The sequence below is a fragment of the Dreissena polymorpha genome, chromosome 9, assembly GCF_020536995.1.
Source record: "Dreissena polymorpha isolate Duluth1 chromosome 9, UMN_Dpol_1.0, whole genome shotgun sequence".
NCBI classification, from domain to species: domain Eukaryota; kingdom Metazoa; phylum Mollusca; class Bivalvia; order Myida; family Dreissenidae; genus Dreissena; species Dreissena polymorpha.
Window position 1 is genome coordinate 62,022,981 of NC_068363.1, and position 24,858 is coordinate 62,047,838.

Genomic DNA, 24,858 nt, shown 5'->3' on the forward strand with positions numbered 1-24,858 from the left:
ATAAAAAGTTTTAACAAGACATTTGCAGGAAAAAAACATTTTGTGTTCTATATAGTTATGTATTGAACTGTTGTTTTGCTTGACTTTAGTTTTATCAAAGTTGTTGTATCCCACAGTTTGTATGCCCCCAGATCGAATGATCTGGTATATTGTTTTTGGCCTGTCTGTCATTGTTTGTGTCTGTCTGTCACAAACTTTAACCTTGGTTAAACTTTTGCAATGTTGATGATAGCAACTTGAAAGTTGGCATGCATGTGGATCTCAGGGAGCTGCACATTTTGAGTGGTGAAAGGTCAAGGTCATCCTTCAAGGTCAAAGGTAAAAAAAACAAAATCCAAAGGAAGTAACAAGCTTTAAAGGGAGATAATTTTTAACCAGGTTTTCCGAAGGAAAAAAATGGTTATTAGATTGGCGAATGCGGGCTGGCTGGCGGGCTGGCTGGCGGGCTGGCGGAACAAGCTTGTCCGGGCCATAACTATGTCGTTCATTGTCAGATTTTAAAATCATTTGGCACATTTGTTCACCATCATTGGACGGTGTGTCGCGCGAAATAATTACGTCGATATCTCCAAGGTCAAGGTCACACTTTGAGTTCAAAGGTCAAAAATGGCCATAAATGAGCTTGTCCTGGCCATAACTATGTCTTTCATTGTGAGATTTTAAAATCATTTGGCACATTTGTTCACCATCATGGGACGGTGTGTCGCACGAAAGAATCACGTCAATATCTCCAATGTCAAGGTTGCCCCGACTAAAAATAGATTTTTTTTAAAAACAAACTTACAAAGGGGGTTAATTTTGTTTGTTCATTTCAAAAGTTCAGTTTGAGTTTTCTCCCTTTATCAGATTTTTTTTTCACAATGAAAACCTGGTTTTGTGACAATTTTGTCCTTTGTTATTTTATATGATTTGGCAGATGCAAATCATTTTCACAAGGGAAGTAATTTTTTTTTAAGGGATATAATATAAAAAAATCTTTTACCAGTATTGTTAACTTCAACTTCAACGTGATAAAAGAACCCTTGACATGATTTTATTTGGTTTATTAATTAAAAAATTATAACAATGGGCCATTTCTCATATAATACATATAGATCTATACAATATTTAACAAAAGACCATTCTTAATGCATAGGAATATATATCACAATTAATTGTCACTATAATCAAGAAACACTGCATTATGCAATGATAAAATGGAAGCATAAATTAAAACCTATATCTTTTTTTTGCATTTAAAAATTAAAACAATTATATGTTTAAGCATAGAATTTGTTTTTAAAAAAATGTTAAAAAATAACATTTTAATTTACAGAACAAAGGAAGAAATACAAATTTTAACTGACAATACATAATAATTTGTTTCAGTGAATTGCCTTCAGGATTTGAAAGAAAACAGGGATATGTTTTAATTGCATGGGGTGTTTTTTTTATAAATTAAACTGGTAACATAAAACAGGTACAGGTAATGCACTTGTCAATGGCACCTGTCAATTATAGCACAAAGGATCCTAGTCAAGCTCTATATAGTCATGTACATAGGATTGCTCCCAAATTATTGTACATCCTAGTTTGTCAATAGAAACAGTACATACAGTTATCCTTCAACATTTAATTGCATCGCTATATTGGAAGCCATTCTTGTTTTGGTATGTCTAATACTACTTCCATATCTGGTGTACATCTGAAAGACAAAATGAAACAATGCACACTAGAAATTTTATTTGTAATATGCCCATTCAAACTTTCAAACTTTCAAACTACTATAATTTTTTTACAAATTACAAATATTAATATGCATATTATGATCGCATTTCAAAATATTTTTAAACAGTAGCAAGGAGTTATCAACAAATTATTCAGAACAAATGTTTTTTTAACTACTTCTGTTTCAGGATCAATACGTACTTTTGTTGGTATAAAAAGAATTCTGGAAACATTTGTTGTCTTAGATTTGTTTTAGGGTCCCTAAGCAAGTCCTTCACTGTTTTCTCCAGTTCAGAGTTCTGTTTTTGTAGTTCTTCTTGCTGCTTTTTGTGAAGTTCGATCTCCTGAAATAATAAAAGCCACTCTCTGTTAAAACTGAGCTCAATGGATGCGCATGACGTGTCTGCACAAACAAATCAAGGACAACTCTCTCCGCCTCTGGAATTTTCCTTCAAAGGAGGTTTCTTATAAAGAAAAATCTAATCCATGTGGAAAGTGTCGTCCCTGATAAGCCAGTGCGGACTTCTGAAGTATTGTCTAGAGAAGCTGTATTTTGCCAGTTTTAATTGACAATTGCATGATGAGGGGCACTGTTACTGTCCAGACAAGTTGTGTTATGGCCCACTTGAGTCCTTGACATTTGAGATGGGGAGACAGTCGTTGCATGCAATATGACCTCTCCTCATGGTGCCAATTTGTGGTAAGCTTTGTTTAAAATTGCATGATGAATGATGGAGTTATCTACCCAACAAGCTTGGGCAGACTTTAGCAGGCAAAATGCACATTTGATTTTTGTTTTAATTAACATTTCATACTTTGTTCTCTTATAAATGGTGGAAAATGTTTGTAATAACTACTGTATCTAGAATAATAAGTCAAAACTGTTTTCACTAGCTAACTTCAGTGAGTAGCAAATGAAATCAATGAAGTATGAACATTTTGCAATACATCTGTCTTCAGCAGTGTTACAAATACTAATACATGTTGCAAAACATTTTTAAGTATGATCAAAGACCTCTTAAATGCTAAATGTTCTATCATTCTTACCTTTTCCATGACCATATTCTGCAAGGCCATGTCCTTCAAGCTTGGGTGCATCATTTCAATAGCTGACTGTAAATAGACATTCAAGAAACTGAATGTTTTTGTTAAACTTCTGCATTTTACATTTAAAATTATATTGAAATAAAAAGAACAAATTTTAAACTACACATCTAATAATTTTTTGCAAAAACAAAATTGGGAACAGATTTTTATACGCCTGTTTTTAAAAACAGGACGGATTATAGTTTCACCCTGGGCGGGCGGGCGGCTTCCACAGCAGTGTGTGCTCTTTAATTCAAATAGTTTTCATCCGATCTTCACCAAACTTAGTCAGAAGTTGTGTCTAGACAAAATCTAGGTCAAGTTAGAATATGGGTCATGCATGGTCAAAAACTAGGTCACGGGGTCACTTAGTGTATTTCAAGGATAAAGCATGGTGTCCGCTCTCTAATTGAAGTAGTTTTCACCCAATCTTCACCAAATTTGGTCAGAAGTTGTGCCTAGATAATATGTAGGTCACTTTCAAATATGGGTCATGCCGGGTCAAAAACTAGGTCACGAGGTTACTTAGTGCATTTCAAGCATTAAGCATGGTGTCCGCTCTCTAATTGAAGTAGTTTTCATCTGATCTTCACCTAATTTGATCAGAAGTTGTGTCTAGATGGTATGTAGGTCAAGTTCGAATATGGGTCATGCAGGGTCAAAAAAGAGGTCACATAGTACATTTCAAGCATTTAGCATGGTGTCCGGTCTCTAATTGAAGTAGTTTTCATCTGATCTTCACCAAATTTAGTCAGATGTTACATCTAAATGATATCTAGGTCAAGTTCAAATATAGGTTATGCCGGGTCAATAACTAGGTCTCGAGGTCACTTAGTGAATTTCAAGCATTGAGCATGGTGTCCAAAACCTTCGCACGGGCGTATCTTTTGACAGTTTGGCACTCTTGTTGTTTTTTTTGTTAAAGTAAGAAAGGCAAGCTATAAATAAAAATATATATATGGTGTTTTTATCTGCAAAGATAAATCCTATTTCAGCATACCTAGTCCAAATTGTCTCATTTATTGCAAAATTGTGCACCTACTTTATTATTATCTCAGATAGTTTATTTGTAGAGGTCAACTTATAAACAGCAAATAATGTTAGACTTTGCACAGAGCAGACTAAGCAATCTTTGTTAAAATGTCCTGTCCAGGAAAAGGTCCAGAATTTTTTTAGATGTAACATTGTTCAGAACAGTTAAATGATTTTATGTTAGTTGTCATTGAGGGAGCAAGCGTGCCAGTATTTAGTAGTTTTTACAGCCCTTCCACACCCCAGGTTGCACTACATGTACAGTCCAACCTGCCAGAGCGACCGCCTGTTAATAGCGACCAACAGTCAATAACGACCACACTGATTTCCTCCCGAACAATTTTGCTATATATTGAACCTGCGAATAAAGCCCACCTGCGAATAAAGACCAAAGACCGCCGTTTTACATTCCCAAAAGTCCATTTTGATAGCTAACAACGACCACTGCAATCATAAAAATCAACGATTTTGCAACTTTCAAAACACAAAATGGCCGCCATGACGCTGTGTAGTCACGTGATACACATCTTACCAGTGGACTCGTCGGTCGCTATGGAAATATTGGCAAGTGACAGTTTATTGCACTCGATAGCAGTTGTTTGTTTATTTAACACGGATTGCTAATTGGCAGTCGCCTACTTCTTTTCTGCATTTGACAGTTTGTCAAAAGTGTAAAAATATTGCCTTTGTATTAAAGTGACTCGCGATAAATGTACTAATTGCTGAAAATATCAAAGACAAGTTTGGGGCTTTCATCAACTCATTAAGCAAATTAACGGTTTTAAATCAATAACGATGCCTGAAATACAAACATTTTGTTAGCCATTCCCTTCTTACATTTCTCCTTGATAAGACGTGCATAGATTTTAGACAAGTAATCAGTTCAATTTAACCATCATTGCTTCCAAGCGTAAGTTCTTGATGTTGGAAGAACGCGTTGCGGTCATTAGTTTGTTAGTTAAAGGACACAGTTGTAGACGAGTGGCTGGTGATCTTGGTGTAGGCAAAACTCAAATCCAGAACATTCTGAATTACATGTTCATATACATGTATGTCAATAATTATTTATAAATGTATATGATTAATGAAATAAATAATAAAAACATAAGGGAATGGAAATAATAAAAACAAAACTGTGTTTTCAATCCTTTATTTATTATACATGCATAAGTATTCAAACATTTAAACAAAAGAGCACATACATAGATAAGGTACCTGTTAAAATACTACTAGCATATTTTGCAGTTTCATAGTTTCATTTGCATAAGTTTTAATCGACCCTGGGAATAAAGACCACCTGTGAACAAAGACCACAACGACCAAATCCCTTGAGTGGTCTTTATAGACAGGTTAGACTGAATGTGAGGACCCAGAATGTGTCCAAGCATCCAACTTCCTAGACTCATAAGTTTAAACAAATTTTGAATAAAAGCAGCATTGTACATCTTGTTAGATTTCAATGTGATGTTTTGCTGTAGGAGTTAACATTGAAGGATTCCCACCTGTCTGGAATGGACCACTAAATAAAGTCCCGGTCACTGGGAGTGATGACTATATAAGGGTTGCAGAGGTTAAAAATGTGTGTACCTGACAGCCCATTAGGAAATCAATCATTATGATAAGATTGTAAACAACAACATAATTTAAACATGAACAGACTGTGAACGATACCATACTTCTACAGTAAGTGCCTGTTTCATCACAATGTTAATTGTTTATTTAAGTCATGCTCTGAGAATATGGGGATCAATTCATGTTTCATCCATAATAGCCTGTGCAGACTGCAGGGAGGAAGTTTAAAGGAAGTCTCTTCTTAGACAAAGTCCAGTTTGGTAAGAAAGTGTCATCCCTGATAAGCCTGTGCAGAATGCGCAGGCATACCTGAGACAACACTTTTTGCACATGCATTTAGCCCTGTTTTCCAAGACCATGCCTCATATTTATTATAATGTATTACATTTGTACTTCAGTATCCCAACTATCCCTTGGCCTATCACATACCTCTGTGACTTGTTTCGTGATCTTGTTCTGGGTCATCTGTTTTTCCTTCTCATATTTGCTCAGCTCTGTCCGAGTAATGTGCTCCAGTTCTTCCTGGTCCTCCTGTAAACCAACAATAAAAGCCAATCAAAATGCTCCTCATACTATCTAAAAATAATATCAAATCAAAATGATCAACATACTATCTAAAAATAACACCGAATCAAAATGCCCTACCCGGAATCTATAAATAACAAAAAATAAAAAAGCTGATGTAACTGTTTAAGTAGTTTTTTCCGCATGTGTAGAAGTTACCTAACTCACAATACAAAAACATAGCATACATAAATGTAAGCAAATTGCCAGTATACAATGGTGAAAAATAGTTGAATTGTGACAATTTCATTGTGTATAAATAATTGCTTATAACATACGATCTGATTATATCAGTGGTCATCACTTCCTTCCTTAACATGACTGTTAGATATATGGATTTTAACTGATTGTATTTAATATTGTTCATGAAGTGAAATCTACACTATGTTTAAGAATAATAAATCATAATCCGTATTAAACAAAAAAAATAAAAATAAAATTATGTCAACATTGATCACTCTTTATTTGTCCCATATCACTATTAAAATAGCATTAAACGTCGTAATTGAACAGTAATAAAATAGCCTTATTTTGTGATTAAAAATTCCTTTTCTTGGATAACATGGTCATCTGGTAGTTATCAAACTCTTAACTACTGATTAAATGTGAAATGTTGAAATGGTGTTTACTTTTGGCAATTATTTATACCAGCTGTGGTAACTGATTTCAGTTACTTGAAATCAAATCAGTTTACTAGATGCATTATGTTAATTTGTTGGGTGTATTTAAATAATTTGGTAACTGAGCAGTATTCCTGCATAAAATCAATCATACAAATGAAAATTTGTTCCAAAAGTGATTTTTTTAAATTTCTTCATCCATTTATAATCAATCACAAACTGGTGCATGTATTTAAATCTCAAACTGGTTTCACAGTAAATTTCTGCCTCAACGATGTACACAATTTCTGCCTCAACGATGTACACAATTTCTGCCTCAACGATGTACCCAATTTCTGCCTCAACGATGTACCCAATTTCTGCCTCAACGATGTACACAATTTCTGCCTCAACGATGTACACAATTTCTGCCTCAATGATGTACACAATTTCTGCCTCAACGATGTACACAATTTCTGCCTCAACGATGTACACAATTTCTGCCTCAACGATGTACACAATTTCTGCCTCAACGATGTACACAATTTCTGCCTCAACGATGTACACAATTTCTGCCTCAACGATGTACACAATTTCTGCCTCAACAATGTACACAATTTCTGCCTCAACGATGTACACAATTTTGGTTGCCAGATCTATCAGGGGATTTATTGTATTCACAAAATAAGTAAACATTTCCAAGTCGCTAACTATACCGCTTAAACAGTATCTTAATATAACAACCAATCAAAATGCTCCTTTCTCTAGCTATGAGCAATTTGTGGCCAGGACAAGTTACAACAACCAAACACAACAATTCGTGAGGATTTCCTGATACCAAGGATTGAAAACTCTTTAAATGCTAACAAGACTATGTACGTCACAGTGATTTAATATACATAAGCATAAATTTAAATAATTGTTTACTGCAGGTCTAAACAAGAGCTGTCTCCATAGGATGAAATATGCCCCCGAAAACGGCTTTGATAGAAGTTATGAGCATTTTTCGAAATCTAAACGCAGATTTTGAAACCTAAACGCTGACCCTAAGGTCAAGGTCACAGGGGTCAAAATTTAGGTGCGTATGGATAGGCCTTGTCCATATACACATGCATACCAAATATGAAGGTAGCATCTGAAGCAACATAGAAGTTATGAGCATTTTTTTTAAATGACGGAAAGGCAGATGGACAAACAGACGGACAGTGTGATCACTACATGCCCTCCTTTGGGGGCATAAAAAGGGTATTGTTGGTTCTTTGTCTAAAAAACACTTTAAATATTACATATAGTAAGATAATATGAATTATTTTCTTACATCATATGTTATGGTTTTTGTCTGGAATTCCTTCTGCAGATTTGATATGATCATTGCTTTCACTGGGTATTCTTTATCCTAGAAAACAACAAAAGAATCATAATGCAAAATTTCAAATACAATAAAACGCATAGATAGGTTAATTACAAAATTTTTGTTGGGCTTTTAGGATCTGCTGTTTCTCAAACATATTAGAATTAATATTAATTTCTTGGATTTTTATAGTTGTTATGAAAATTTTACACTTTTTTCTCGAATACACTAGTTCAAATCATCTAAATGAATTATTTGTTGTATACAGACGTAATTGATGTTTATTGTTAAATCTTGTTCAATGGAGAGGTGTATGACTTATAAAAAAAATCATATCAGACACCAGTATCCACTAGTCTAACAATAATATGTGGCTTGTTCTGTGAAAGCTGGTCATAATGCATGTGCGTAAAGTGTCGTCCCAGATTAGCCTGTGCAGTCTGCACAGGCTAATCAGGGACGACACTTTCCGCCTAAACTTGATTTTCGGTAAGGAGGGACTTTCTTGAAACTAAAAATACCATAAAAGCGGAAAGTGTGATCCCTGATTAGCCTGTGCGGACTGAACAGGCTAATCTGGGACGACACTTTACGCACATGAATTAAGCCCAGTTTTCTCAAAACAAGACACATATGGTATCATATTGTGAGCCACATTATGGGAAAACTAAGCTAAATAAAGTGGGATCCAAGATTAGCACGTGCAGTCCAAACAGGCTTATCAGGGACAACACTTACCGCCTAGACTGGATTTTCATATAGATAACACTTCCTTTACAAGAACAAGAGCTGTCACCATAGGATGACTTATGCCCCCTATAAACGCTTGATAGAAGTTATGAGCTTTTTTCGAAACCTAAACGCAGATTTCAAAACCTAAACGCGGACCCTAAGTTCAAGGTCAAGGTCACAGGGGTAAAATATTTTGTGCGTATGGAAAGGCATTGTCCATATACACATGCACACCAAATATGAAGGTTATATGCCCCCTTTTCTTCGAAAGGGGGCATAAAAATTCCATAAAAATGCCATCCCTGATTAGCCTATTTGGACGGCACAGGCTGATGATAGATGACACTTTAAGCACATGCATTAAGCCCAGCTTTCCCAGAACGCGGCTCATTATGTTTTGTGTATTTTTTCCTTTCATAACACTTTGCTTTACATCTGCCTTCATAAATACCTTGTAATTTAAAAGCACATGAAGCTCTTCCTGTTTAGTTTTTAACTTTTGATCTAGTTCATTGACTTCATTTTCAATTGCTGAAACAAAGAAAAATGGAGTTTAGGTTCATTTGTCATGCCAGCATATGTTAACCAAAGTTACACATGATTAAATTTCGTAGGTGAAGAAATGTTATAATACAGCTGTTAATAAGCATAACTTATGTCAATAACATACACTGGTTTCACGTAAGATATTTTTGTATAAAATGAAATTCATAAAAGCAGATTTTATTAAAGCATCTCTGAAAATAGATGTATGCAACTGCTCGACATGTTAATACAGCAGCTGGTAAAATGACCAGTCGTCTACTGAATGTAATAACTAGGGTAACTGACATTTTGTGAATTGTTCAGGAATGCATATTTTCAGACATTATCCAAAATACAGTAAGAGCACTTACGTTATTTTTTGCGCTCAAAATATTTCAGTATTGAAATTATGGTAACTGCTTCTTTCTTAATTTGTTTTTGTTTTAAAAAAGACATATCAATTTGGAGTTTTGTTTCGTTTTTCAAGTGTTATTATAATACTTATCAGAAAATTTGAATATGGAAAAAGGTTTATTATTTTAATAAAAACATTTTTTGCTTCTCCTGAAAATTTAACAAAATGTCAGTTACACTACTTTTTACATTCAGAAAATGACATGTGTTTGTTATGTCAATTTCAAAAATTTGATAAAAACATTATTTTTACCAAAAAGGTTGACTTAGTATTTTAACAGTTGATGTATTTCACCTTAATAAACACAAAAATGGAAAAAAGTAAAAATGTATAAAAATGTCAGTTACATGACTTATTACATTCAGTAGGCGCAGTGTCATGCAAAAATGGGTTTTATGCCAAACGCTGCCAATGTAGCTCCCAACCAGACTGCGCAAATGCCAAAACTACCCATCATACCTTTGAGACCATGATAAATTGCGTGACTATATTGGAGAGGGACGCTCCTGACAAGACTGTGCAGTCTGAGCAACGCTGGCTGCATAAGGCATAAGGTCCATTATAACACGACACAGCATAAATGAATCTACATGAAATTAACTATAGCTGATGATAAAATTAACAAGACTATTGCCAAGCAATATAAGTCCCCTACCTGTGAAACTCAACCATTTTCAGCAATATTTCTAGTCTATTTGTTGCCATAGCAACCAGAATTTCTGACGTAGGAACAAAATGATATGACGTGGATAATCTCCATATTGCCATCTATCTATTTTTTAAGTTTCATGAAAAAATATAAAGAACTTAATAAGTTATCACAGGATCCACTATTTTCAGCATTATTTCTAGTCTATTTGTTGCCATAGCAGGAACAAATGAAATGACATGCATAATCTCCATATTGCCATCTATCCATGTTTTAAGTTAAATGAAAAAAAAAAGAAGAACTATTAAAGTTATCGCAGGATCCAGAAAAGTGTGACAGACTGACTGACAGACAGAGCGCAAACCATAAGTCTCCTCCGGTTTCACCGGTAAGGGGACAAAAATAGCAGGAATTCACGTATGTTACAAGTATGTTCTTTTACAGGCAAATATTCAAGGACTTTATAAGGACTGTTATTGACAGTTTCAAATTCTATGACTTTTCAAGGAATTTTAATCCCTTGTGCAAAACCTGGAAAAATGGAATGAAGTATAAAAAAGAAAAATCTATTTTATGCTTTCCGGTGGTTTATAGAGAAATATCAGTGAATTAAAACTGATAATTTCACTGTTTCAAACAATGAAAATTATCAGTGAAAATTATCTATATTATTCACTGTTTATGTTAAATGATGTCATTTTTTTGACAAAATGACGTCATTTTCCCAGCGAAATTCTTTAGTTAAACTCTTTAACAATGTATATAAACTGTGAAAAAAGCATATAAAAAAAAAATGTTGGGTTCGGTGGATTATCGATTTCAGTAAAACATTTAACCTAGTCTAAATATACGCCAAAAAGACCTCACAAACTAGGACTTATTGGGAAGCATGCAACCAACATTCCTTAAAATGTAAGAGTCTTTTTTGCTCATATGTTTTTAGCCCTGTTTCCCCTCAACAGGTTTCTGGTGTACAACTAAAGATTAGTAGGTGTTAACATCTATTAAATACAGCAGAAGACTATTTAAAATCTTCTGTATTAAAAATATTAGTCATATTAATGAAGTTTGTGATTGAAAAAAATTTGTAAGATTTGGAGAATGGAAAACATAAACAGGGCACAATTACTTAATTCATGTGGCATAACTAAGTCATTCCTCAGGTTTGGTTTACCATCAAACTTGACCAATTATTATTTACATTACCATTACTTAACATAAAAAATGCATGACCACAATAGGATTTAGATAATGTGAAAAGCTAAAAAGGTAATTTTGAGATTTTTCAACGGCCAAAACTCAAACTTACAAGCGCACTTTGGTTATCATACTTTAACTTAATATACATTTTATTATATATTAACATGGATTCAAGTGAAGATTAGATAACCATTCTTTAAGTGACTATCAGACCTGGCCTGGATACTTGACCCGAAATATTTCCAATAAATTTTATGGAGATCACATGAACACTGACTTGAAAATGAATGTGGTCTTCACAACGCATCATTTACCGACATGACCAAATCAATATTCCTGGCAATGAAGGAGAGGCATGATAATAATGAGCTAAAAATAGAACCATTCACCAATTAGTTTAAGAAAGTCAGAGAATGAAAAAGAAAATGAATATTTTATAACAACTATATAATATAAATAATTGTTTGACAATACTTATTCCTTGTATGTACCTTTCAATTCTATAAATTCAATAAAGAAAAAAGATCAGTGATTTTTTTTTCATTATCTTCTCATGCAAATGTTGATTAATAATAAATTCAGTTATTCAGCATTTACAAGAAATATTAAATAACATTATGTTAGTGCAATAAGCATGGCACTTGCAATTACATTGAAAGGGTTACAAGTTGTAAAATGTATTTTAAAACAAGGGCTGTTTGTAAAACATGCATGCCCCCCATATGGGCTGTCCGTTGTAGTGGCAGCCATTGTGTGAATACGATTTTTGTCACTGTGACCTTGACCTTTGACCTAGTGACCTGAAAATCAATAGGGGTCATCTGCGGGTCACGATCAATGTACCTATGAAGTGTCATGATCCTAGGCAAAAGCGTTCTTGAGTTATCATCCAAAAATCATTTTACTATTTCGGGTCACCCTGACCTTGACCTTTTACCTTGTGACCTCAAAATCAATAGGGGTCATCTGCAAGTCATGATCAATCTACCTATAAAGTTTCATGATCCTAGGCGTATGCGTTCTTGAGTTATCATCCGAAAACCATTTTACTATTTCGGGTCACTGTGACCTTGACCTTTGACCTAGTGACCTCAAAATCAATAGGGGTCATCTGGGAGTCATGATTAATCTACCCATGAAGTTTCATGATCCTAGGCGTATGCGTTCTTGAGTTATCATCCGGAAACCATTTTACTATTTCGGGTCACCGTGACCTTGACCTTTGACCTAGTGACCTCAAAATCAATAGGGGTCATCTGCGAGTCATGATCAATGTACCTATGAAGTTTCATGATCCTAGGCCCAAGCGTTCTTGAGTTATCGTCTGACGACCACCTGGTGGACGGACCGACAGACCGACCGACCGACATGAGCAAAGCAATATACCCCCTCTTCTTCGAAAGGGGGCATAATAAATGTTTTCGACATGACATAAGTTGTGTACAAAATATGGAAATTAACCCCCAAAATATATGTTTTAAAAACAGCTTTTGTCTCATTCTATAAGAACAAAACATGGCATCATCATAACATGAAAAAGTCTAAACGATATCATACATGAACTGTTCTAAGACTTATTTTAACAAGTAAAACATTCAAAACTTAATTCTAATTTTGTCACACATACATACTTTAATACATCTTGAAAACCAAGTGATCTAAGCAAACAATATAACGGCCTACTTTCTTGTCTCTTTTTAAGTCGTTTCTCTGCGTCTGCCAAATCCTGCTTGGCCTGGGCGTATTCCCGGTTGAAGTGTGCATTGAGGGTGGAAATGCCTCCCTGAATGAGAAAAACCATTAGTAAACAAATGTTTTTTGTAAACAGTACAGCAACTTCCATAACAAAATTAACAAGAGATTGCCAAGCAATATTGTCCCCTACCGGTGAAACTCCACCATTGTCAGTAATTATTTTTTTATATATTTGTTACCATAGCAAACAGAATTCTTGACGTAGGAACAAAATGAAATGATGTGCATAATCTCCATATTGCCATCTATCCATGTTTCAAGTTTCAGGAAAAAATATGAAGAACTTTTAAAGTTATCGCAGGATCCAGAAAAGTGTGACGGACAAACTGACAGACAGACTGACAGACAGACAGAGCGCAAACCATAGGTCCTCCGGTTTCACCGGTAGGGGACAACAAATATTAGTCTGATGAAGATTGGGGCTTAAATGGGTAGGAAAAATTGACAATTTTAGATGATTCAAACACAATAACTAAGTTATTAGTGATTTGCTCATCATTTAATTTGGCAGACCAAACACACAAGCTTAGACATATGCAGGGCCATCTTAGACAATGGGAAAAACTATCTTTTATTTACCTAAACAAAGAATTATCTCTAAATTTACTAAGTTAGGAATTGATGTTTTTGTTTCTAACAAATGAATACAATTAAGTTTTGTTGATGTTAATTAAATGTATATTAATGTCTTGCCTCAATGAGCTTTAGGATACGCTTACTAAAAAGACTCCAAAATGCTGGCAATGTTGGGTTTTTTGGCCATATTTTTGTAGTGCTCATGGATTATGTCACAAGAGTCTCACACATCTTAACATAATCAAGCCAAAATAAAAGCTCATTGTAAAACAATCATGCACAGGCTAATCATGGGTGACAATTTCTGCCTTTAATGTTTTTTTGTCAAGAAGAGTCTTTCTTTCCTCCAAAAATACAATAAAGACAACAATTTACACATTAGAATAAGACCCTTTTTTCTCAAGGCCCGGGTCAGTGGATTTTCTGCGAACGGATCAATATGCGTATAAAAAATGGTAAAGGGTTAGAGTGACATACCCTGTACTTCTCATATCGTCTCAGTAGTCCCTTCACATGATCCAGTGTGCCCGTCTCCTTCACCTCAATCTGGTCTCGAAGAATTATGTTTTGTTCAATACTGGAGATAGTTAAAGACTTTGAAATAAGCCCAGTGTGTGTGTTTATTTATGCAAAGTTTTCTAAATACGGATTGAGTTTTTTTTAAATACAAGTGTTTAAAAAGTCACTATGAGTGTAAAATGTTATTTTTGTATGATTTTTATCTGTACCTGCAGTACATGTATCTATTAAATTATAAGGAGAGAAGTTCTAGTTACTGTCAGCTTTTTTTACAGTACTTAACTGAATTGATTCAATAAAATCAAATACTGGCCACCATCTTATTTATTTCTAAGTCAAACACCTGACCCAGACTGGCATTAAATGTGAACCGAAATTCTGCTCATTCACTGAACCTTACACAATTTTAATGAGCCTTGATCTGGGAAAATGGGGCTTAAAGCATTTCCGTAAAGTGTGGTCCCAGATTATTCTGTAAACAGGCACAACACTTCCGCCAAAACTGGATAGTAACTAAGAACAGACTTACTTTGAAGCAATATTCAATTAAAATGGACAGTGTGGTCCCTGATTATTCTGTGCGGACTGCACAGGCTAATCAGGGTCGACAATTCATCACCTGCATTAAACCATATGTTCTCAGATCTGGGCTCAATGGTTGTGTCTAAGGTCTGACAGGCTTTCCCAGAGACTTTCACGTTATAACCATTTCTAATAGTTTTGATAAATTTGATAGAAGGATACAGTTCAGCGTAGCGTTTGTCATACTCATCTAATGTCATCTTTCTTGTTTTAATTCTCAGCTGCAATATAAAATAATTCAGGTTTCAAGCTCAAAAGTGCAAGCAAACCAGGTTTCAAGCTCAAAAGTGCAAACACATTTTTCCATAACCTATCTATGAGACACATCTATACAAGGATCACCTATGTAACACTTGCATGTATAATGATTGTATGAGGTACATAAATGAAACAACTATTTCAAGCTTAACTGAAGAAATTATGTTTCATATCAAACAATGAATGGGGTATTCATATCAAAGACAAAATAAAAATTACTTAAACTAAAAGCGAACAAGTTTTTAGTAAAAAACAATAACAAAATGAAGGGCGATACAAGCAATCAGATTATCTTTACAAAATTGTGAGCAGTTAACTAAGATTGCCATTGATTATGGTTCTACAAACAACCCTTTCCCGCTTGGAAGCAAAGTGCAATGGCTATGTGCAAACAGCATAAAACCAGAACAGCCTGCGAGTAACTCACAGTCTGTTCAGGTTTAATGCTGTTTGCTGTTCATCAGTATCTAAAGGTTGGAAATAAAGTCTTTAAAAACTTGTATATAGTAAGAAAGGTCTTTAATTAAATTTAACTTCTAAGGGACAACACGTGCCTTAAAATAGGTATCTAAGTGGTAAAGAGTTAACATCATTACCTCCAACATTTTCATCCTTTCTGCACGTTCTTTCTCCTCCTCCTGTTTCTTGGCATGCTCTTTTTTCTCGCGATATGTCATCTGACCGTGATGACAGGACTCTGCAGATGCTGCTCTACGAGCTTGCTCCTTGGCAGCTTTATAAATACATGTGAGTCGTGTTCTGACAAAACTGGGCATAATGTATGTGCCTAAAGTGTTGTCCCAGATAAGCCTGTGCAGTCCGCACACTCAGGCTTATCAGGGACGACACTTTCCGCTTTTATGACATTTTTCGTTAAAATGAAGTCTCTTCTTAGCAAAAATCCGATTTGGGCGGAAAGTGTTATCTCTGATTAGCCTGTGCGGACTGCACATAGCCTATGTGGACTGCACAGGCTTATTTGGGACGACACTTTAAGCACAAGCATTATGCCCAGTTTTCTCAGAACACGACTCATATGTTGAATAAGCCTTACTCTGGGAAAATGGGGCTTAATGCATGTGCGTAAAGTGTCATCCTAGATTAGCCAGTCTTCATAGGCTAATCAGGGATGACACTTTCAGTCTTTACTTGATCTTTTGCTTGAAGAGACTTCCTTTAAAATAAAAATACCATAAACACGGTCACTGGCTTCTTAGTTTAGCCTATGGACTGAACAATGTCCTCACTATGATTCATGGCACACAGAAACGAGTGTTGAGTAAAGTATCAAATTTTGTGTAAACATCATTCTTGAAATCAGTTACCAATTTGCAATACAAAAATAGAACTAACAATAATACAACAATCTTTTATCACCAAAACCATGTCTCGACTTCAAGTGACCACTGTGATCTTGACCTAGAATTGACAGTTATGGGTGATGACTGCAATATATACATAGCCAAGAGGTAATGATTATTTGTGCCAATTCAATTAAAAATCCCATAATACACCACAAAGTTATAGGAAATATGAGGAGTATGCACAAAATTGTTAACTGTGACCTTGATATTTACGACAGCGACATAGTTGATGTACACAACATGCCCAATTTATTTTGAAAGCCAATCATTCACAACAAAGTTATGGACCTGACATAAAAATATAATTTTGATATATACAAATAACGAAATGCAAACATTTCAAGTGCCCACTGTGACCTTGATCTAGAAGTGAGCAACATGGTTATTGGATGCAACACCTTGTCCTAACATGATGGTTATTTATCACAAATTTATCATTATGGTTGTGGTGGTGGTGGTATTGTAAATTACAAGGGAGGCAAATGCTGTAACAAAAAGAACATGCATAAACCGTAGTTGTTTCCCTTGTTTGAACCATGCTAAATCCTTAAAATGCCTATTTCCAGTAACTGTGACCTTCACCTGTAACCTTGACCTTTGACCTAGTGACCTCAAAATCAATAGGGGTCACCGGCGAGTCATGATCAATGTCCCTATGAAGTTTCATGATCCTTGGCCCAAGCGTTCTTGAGTTATCATCTGACAACCACCTGGTGGACGGACGGACCGACCGACCGACCTACCGACAGACAGACCGACATGAGCAAAGCAATATACCCCCTCTTCTTCGAAGAAAGACATAATTAATGTACAAAGTCATTTTAAAATCTCACAATGAACGACATAGTTATAGCGCGGACAAGCTCATTTATGGCCTTTTTTTACTTTTGAACTCCATGTGTGACCTTGACCTTGGAGATATCGACCTAATTCTTTTGCATGACACATCATCCAATGATTGTGAACAAATGAGCCGAGTAATATTTAAATCTCACAATGAATGACATAGTAATGGCCCGGACAAGCTCATTTATGGCCATTTTTGACCTTTGAACTCACAGTGTGACCTTGGCGTTGCAGATATCGACGTAATTCTTTCGCGCAACACACCATCCAATTTTGGTGAACAAATGTACCAAATGATTTTGAAATCTCACAATGAACGACATAGTTATGGCCCGGACAAGCTCATTTATGGCCATTTTTGACCTTTGAACTCAAAGTGTGACCTTGACCTTGGAGATATCGACGTAATTTTTTCGCGCGACGCACCGTCCAATGATAGTGAACAAATGTGCCAAATGATTTTAAAATCTCACAATGCACGACATATTTTTTTGCCCAGACAAGCTCATTTATGGCCATTTTTGACTTTTGAACTTAAAGTGTGACCTTGACATTTGAGATATTGATGTAATTCTTTCGCGCGACACACCGTCCAATGATGGTGAACATATGTGCCAAATGTTTTTAAAATCTCACAATGAAGGACATACTAGTAATTATGGCCCGGACAAGCTCATTTATCGCTTTTTTTATTTTTGAACTCAAAGTGTGACCTTGACCTTGGAGATATCACGATATTCTTTCAGGTGACACACTGTCCAATGATGGTGAACAAATGTGCCAAATGATTTTAAAATCTCACAATGCACGACATGGCCCGGACAAGCTCATTTATGGCCATTTTTTACCTTTGAATTTAAAGTGTGACCTTTGAGATATCAACATAATTCTTTCACGGGACACACCGTCCAATGATGGTGAACAAATGTGCCAATTGTTTATGAAATCTCATAATGAAGGACATAATTATGGCCCGGACAAGCTCATTTATCGCCATTTTTTATTTTTGAACTCAAAGGGTGACCTTGACCTTGGAGATATCGACATAATTCTTTTGCCCGACACACCGTCTAATGATTGTGAACAAATTTGCTACATAATTTTAAAATCTCACAATAAATGACAAACTTATGGCCCGGACAAGCATTTGATCTTTGAACTCCAAGTGTGACCTTGACCTTGGAGATATTGACGTACTTTTTTCACACGACACACCGTCCCATGATGGTGAACAAAATTAATGTACCAAGTCATTTTAAAAATCAAATGATAAATGACATAGTTATGGTCGGGACAAACTTTTGGTTTAAAACACACTAAGTGACCCCATGACCTAGTTTTTGACCCGGCATGACCCATATTCAAACTTGACCTAGACATCATCTTGATACAACTTCTGACCAAGTTTGGTGAAGATCGGATGAAATTTCGGGACAGACCGACCAACAGACCAACAGACCGACAAAGTGACTCCTATATAGCCCCCATTACCAATGGTAATGACATGACATGACATCGCATGAAATGCCGTCCAATGACTTTGAACAAAATTAATGTACAAAGTCATTTTAAAATCTCACAATAAACGACATAGTTATGACCCGGACAAGCTCATTTATGGCCATTTTTTACTTTTGAACTCCAAGTGTGACCTTGACCTTGGAGATATCGACGTAATTCTTTCACATCACACATCGTCCAATGATTGTGAACAAATGTACCGAGTAATATTTAAATCTCACAATGAATGACATAGTTATGGCCCAAACAAGCTCATTTATGGCCATTTTTGACCTTTGAACTCACAGTGTGACCTTGGCGTTGCAGATATCGACGTAATTCTTTCGCGTGACACACCGTCCAATTTTGGTGAACAAATGAGCCAAATGATTTTAAAATGTCACCATGAAGGACATAATTATGACCAGGACAAGCTCATTTATCGCCATTTTTTTATTTTTGAACTCAAAGTGTGACCTTGACCTTGGAGATATCGACGTAATTCTTTCGCCCGACACACCGCTCAATGATGGTGAACAAATTTGCCACATAATTTTAAAATCTCACAATAAATGACAAACTTATGGCCCGGGCAAGCATTTGACCTTTGAACTCCAAGCGTGACCTTGACCTTGGAGATATCAACGTACTTTTTTCACACGACACACCATCCCATGATGGTGAACAATTGTACCAAGTCATTTTAAAAATCTAATGATAAATGACATAGTTATGGTCCGGAAAAACTTTTGGTTTAAAACACACTAAGTGTAAAACTGTTAAGCGCCTTTGAACGCACATCTCGAGTATGAAAAAGGGCGCTTTATAAATGTGGTATATAAAAAAAAAATAGTGACACCGTGACCTACTTTTTGACCTGGCATGACCCATATTCAAACTTGACCTAGACATCATCTAGATACAACTTGTGACCAATAAAGTTTGGTGAAGATCGGATGAAATTTCGGGACAGACCGACAGACAAAGTGACTCCTATATTGCCCCCATTACCAATGATAATGGGGGTATAAAAAAATCATCAACAAAGTTGTGAGTACAAGCACTATATCATACAAACACACAGAGGGGTAACACTACATGCTTTGGCAGAATACAAAACCATCAAATTGAAAAAAATAATCCTCAATACTAAGAATAAACAACTTTTATTCTTTCACTCATCCGATGTGTTTGATAAAACTGATACATTATCAACATGAAACTTTACCTTCTTGAACAGTGGGTCGAAGCTTTGCTTTTCTAGTCCATTTGTCATAGTCTGTGAATGTGACATCAAACTGGGTGCCAAGTTGCTGAAGAAGTTCATCATTCTCAAACTGTGAGCGTTCTACACGACTTGTGGCACGCTTTCCCCAACTGGCCGCCATCTAATAAATACAGACAATGTGGCTTTTTTTACTAATATTGCAGGGACTCAATATAGGTATTATTTGATGATCCCAAAGTATAAAATTACATTAAAAAGTTATTTAGAATGTAAGTGTGATTTAGGTATTTCAGCACTGATTTCAATGTGTGGAGAAACTTCTACTATGACAAATTGAAGTAGAAGATGAGTCCTGTTAAATCCTGCCATTTTGAATTGTTTACCAGCAGTGTCTTCATCTATGGAAATATATGAAAGTCATTTACCGCCAAGCCCTAGATGGCCACCATAATATTGTCTTTCACTTGACAGTTGTGTCAAAGTGATTTGATGCTCTAGAGAAGCCCTGCACTTAATGGGTTACTGCCCTCTTACTTGGCACTTCTGTGGGGAGGTTAATACCAAAAAGATTGAAAAGATACAGGAAAGGGCCCTGCGTTTTATTTACAGTGATTACAATTCTGACTATCAAACCCTTCTATCTCGCTCTAAAATGCCCTCCCTTAAAATAAGAAGAATAAGGACTATGGCACTTGAAGCCTTTAAAATTTTAAATAAACAAGGTCCAACATACTTACATGATCTTCTTAATATGAAAAAACAAAATTACTCTTTTAGGTACACTGGGACAGCTGATATACCACAGGTGAGAGCCACTGGTTATGGCACTAACTCCTTCCCCTCCTTTGCTGCCAAACTATGGAATAAGCTCCCTCAACACTTTAGAGATGAAAGTAATTTCAATCAGTTTAAAAGCCTGATAAGCGCATGGAGCGGAGAGAGTTGTACCTGTACTTTTTGTTCTAACCATGCTTAGTAATAGTAATACTTCATACATCCTGCTTATATATTCAGCATCCGATTTGCTTCTACCTTGCTTTTTGCATATCCTATGCTAGATTAGTTCATTATTGTTTTTGCTATATGCTTTGTTCATTATTGTGCTAGATAAGTTCATTATTGTTTTGTTATATGCTTTGTCTTTTATTTTGCCTTTTATACTTTAAAACTCAACCCCTATATGTGCATGTATGCTATTGAGGATATGTACACACACTCACATTATATCTAAGATGAGTCTGTGTATATAGACTATTTATTCCACCTTGCTTTTTTGCATTTCCTATGCAATCTGCTAGATTAGTTCATTCTTGTTTTGTTATATGCTTTGTCTTTTATTTTGCCTTTTATACTTAGCTCTTAAACTTAATCACTATATGCATGTATGCTATTGAGGATATGTACACACACTCATATTATATCTAAGATGAGTCTGGGTATATATACTATGTTTTCATTCATATATGTGCTTTGTAATGTACATGTAGCTGCTGATCATTTCCTCGCAGAACTGATCTGAGGTAATAGCAGTTTTCTCAAATCAATTTTTTATCTGTCGCACCTTTGTGCCCATATTTCTCACTCAGTTTTTACCCATTTGCTTTTATGGCAGCTTTTAGACATTTATAAGTCAAGATCAGCAGGTACAACACACATTTTTTAATCATACAATGTATTTATGTTATTTGTTTTAAACTCACCTTTGATCTTTCATTTCAGTATATGAAACTACCATGTGTTATAGTCATTTATTTATTTATTTATTCTCATTGACTCTCGCATATGCTTGTTTAATTGTTACATGTTATGTTGTTATGATATATCGGTAAATAGCTATACATAGCTAATGTTTATATTGACATATATGCACCAACTTAAAATAAAAATTGAATTGAATTGAATTGGGAAGGAGAAGAAGAAGATGATTTGATTGTATTGTATGATTCCCTCATATTGAGCGTCTCCTATTCATTTTGTTGAGGCTCTCATGGTGATGTCACACATATGCGCTCAAAGTATTTTGTTTTACTAACATTACTATGCTTGAAAATCAATACAAACACAAGCAAAATGAGGAAACAACAAGTATGATTGCATTTGAAAATCTTACTTCCACTTAAATTATCCAAATGTATCAATATTCCATATATTTTGTTAGTCCTTTTCATTTAATGTCCACATAAATTGCAAACTGAAGCAGTCGACTGAATTTGTGTAACTACATTTGTTTAATTTATTTATTTTGTTAGAAATTACTTTCACTTGTTCCTGATTTGCAGAAAATGTTGATTGAAATTCATCGTAGTTTCTATCATACGAGCTGAGCTCTCACATCCTGTCAAGTGATATACACGTGTTCAGTGGGAATACACCGGTCCCGATTTGACACTAATTTTATCAAATCTTTTAATAGTAACAGATAATCCGTATTTTTTTTTCCTTATATCTCTTGTAATTGAGTACTGTCCCTTTTGGGTGTGACAACCCGATACTAGGTAATCACGCGCGTAGTGAATGTTTTTGTGGGTGTGTATGTATCGGCTTTGCTTGGTTAAACAAGCTGTGTTTAAACATTTTTTACATGGATTTAATGGGAATTTAATCAATCTTTAAAGGTAAATCGTTCTTCATTTAAAGGTTTTTATTTATTTAAAAATTCTGTTATACTCAAACCTGGTTAACTTGCGGGTCATGTTAACTCGGTGTATATCATTTGCGCCTTCTGGATTTTGAAACCTGCGTGACCTACTTGTCAAATCTGACAGAAAAAATCTCTCGCTGAGTGTATGAATTGATTTTTGGTAAATAAATTTTATAAAACAATTATAATATTTTGAACATGATAATGTCCATATAATTTATTTAAAATACAGGGTTATCAAAAAAAGCTTTTGCCCGTAAATTAGGTAGCACCTATAATCATATTAATTCTCAAGTTTTTAAATGGTCAAAACATGCATATTATGGATATTTTAGAGCATGCTCAATGCTGAGTATTACTGTTTCTTCACAAATATCATAACTACAACGAAAATTTGCGTTCTTTTTTTATTTTGTCAATTTACCAAATTTATCAATGCATTGATTGTGGCATTGACAAACATTTTCATTACCGTATTGTGTTGTTGTTTTTGTTGATTTTTAACTTCTTAATTGCCAAAATACATGTTAAATAACGTTTACCTAGCGATTGGTGCTTATCTTTACATAAAAGGTTGATTAAATGAGAACATTGTCGGCCATATTGTTTACGTTTCTTAGGTGACCTTTTTTGAAGAGTATTCTAATAGGTCAAAACGGTCCATTGAAAATTCACAGACAACTCGAGATGGTTATTTAACTTTAATCAAGCTTGAACCTGCAGTAATAGACGAAAATGTCAAAATGAAATGGAAATGTTTAATCTATAACTCTTATTTTTACCAAAGTATTATTGTACATCCCCGTTACCTGCATGCAACCAAATGGATCCGGTCAAAGCGGTCGCAAACACAAACGGGCTTGATTAATATCAAAATCAGTCCACATATCACGTACAAGTATGTTGCCCGACATGATAAGTTTTTGTCGACATATCAACAAATGCAATACAACATATAGATGTCAACAGATTGAATTGTCCATAGTTGGTAACCATTTAAATTAAAAGGAAATTTAACCTAAACACTTAGATTGTTGTATCCGCCTTTCGCATATTGAGGTCATTAAGATTTCTGAAATATCTCATTATCTACTAGCCAGATGTTATCAAAATGGCTATTATGATAGCATGTTACCATGCACTTAGCACAAACTCTGTAGTTAATTTTCAAGTATGAAAGCAGGTTAAGTACCATAAAGCAACACAAAAAATTACTAGTCTTTTGTTTTTCTATCAAACACCAATAGACATATCTTTTAAAGTTTGTTGCTTGCTATTGAGCAATCACGAGTATTAAACACGGTAAATAAAACTGTATACATTGAACTGATTATTAACAATGATCTATAAAGACCTTTTCCCATATTTTTCTACCTACTATTTAGCAATTATCCAATATGTTGTAATCTAGCTATGAGAATTTATAATTAGTATTTGTTTCGTTAGTTGGTTACCAGCAATTAAGTGATCCAGTGGTTTGTATTCTGGTATTGAGCTATACTCAGCATCCATTACGGTAGTTGGTTACCGGCTTTTAACAATTATCCCATAGTTGTCTTCTGTTAAAAAGTAATATTGGACATCTGTTCCCAACATGGTTACCACCTATTTGGGAATGCTTCCATAGTTCCGGTCCATTAATTTTTGGATAATTAAAGGGCCTTTAAATTTTTGTTCGGTTTCACCGGAGGGGACTCATGGTTTGCACTCTGTTTGTCTGTCAGTCTGTTTGTCACACTTTTCTGGGTCCTGCGATAACTTTAAAAGTTCTTAATATTTTTTCATGAAACTTGAAACATGGATAGATGGCAACATGGATATTATGCACGTCATTTCATTTTGTTTCTACATCAAAATTTCTGGTTGCTATGGCAACAAATAGAACAAAAATTCTGACAATGGTGGAGCCAGTAGTGGACATATATTGCCTGGCAATAGTCTTGTTCTATATAATAATCGTTTTCCGATTTTATTACGCAGCACTTTCAGATATTGTGCTGATTTTTGGTATGTTAGTCTACCTACATAACCTACGGATGAGGTTTGAAGTTACATGTAGTTCTGGTAAATTGTTTGTTGGCGATGTTATGGGCCTTGGACTAAAAAATTTCTCTATAATAACTGTATCCAGATATTTTTACCCAACACTTTCAGATA

General features: G+C 35.0%; 1 protein-coding gene across 2 annotated transcripts; it reads right to left on the bottom strand.

The window, feature by feature from the left end:
* Positions 1-1,597: 1,597 nt before the first annotated feature.
* Positions 1,598-23,332, bottom strand: LOC127844598 (uncharacterized protein C20orf96-like). 2 transcript variants are annotated; one of them, XM_052374990.1, is made up of 12 exons: positions 23,244-23,332; positions 20,061-20,220; positions 15,719-15,855; positions 15,027-15,085; positions 14,241-14,340; positions 13,116-13,215; positions 9,095-9,174; positions 7,879-7,956; positions 5,827-5,928; positions 2,755-2,820; positions 1,909-2,051; positions 1,598-1,684 (listed from the first exon to the last, which is right to left on the bottom strand). In XM_052374990.1, exons 2-12 carry the CDS (start codon positions 20,218-20,220, stop codon positions 1,624-1,626), a joined length of 1,086 nt encoding a protein of 361 aa, XP_052230950.1. In that variant the 5' UTR covers positions 23,244-23,332; the 3' UTR covers positions 1,598-1,623. The 2 variants fall into 2 exon arrangements, with proteins under 2 accessions (XP_052230950.1, XP_052230949.1); XM_052374989.1 differs by having other exon boundaries at positions 23,174-23,323.
* Positions 23,333-24,858: the final 1,526 nt, after the last annotated feature.

Excerpts from the sequence above, each read along its gene's own strand:
- LOC127844598 (XM_052374990.1), bottom strand. The coding sequence starts at position 20,220 with ATGGCGGCCAGTTGGGGAAAGCGTGCCACAAGTCGTGTAGAACGCTCA. Across the intron at positions 9,175-13,115 it reads ACTTAAAAAGAGACAAGAAA|CAATTGAAAATGAAGTCAAT; the intron begins GTAGGCCGTTAT and ends TCTTTGTTTCAG. Across the intron at positions 2,052-2,754 it reads AGAATATGGTCATGGAAAAG|GAGATCGAACTTCACAAAAA; the intron begins GTAAGAATGATA and ends TTATTATTTCAG.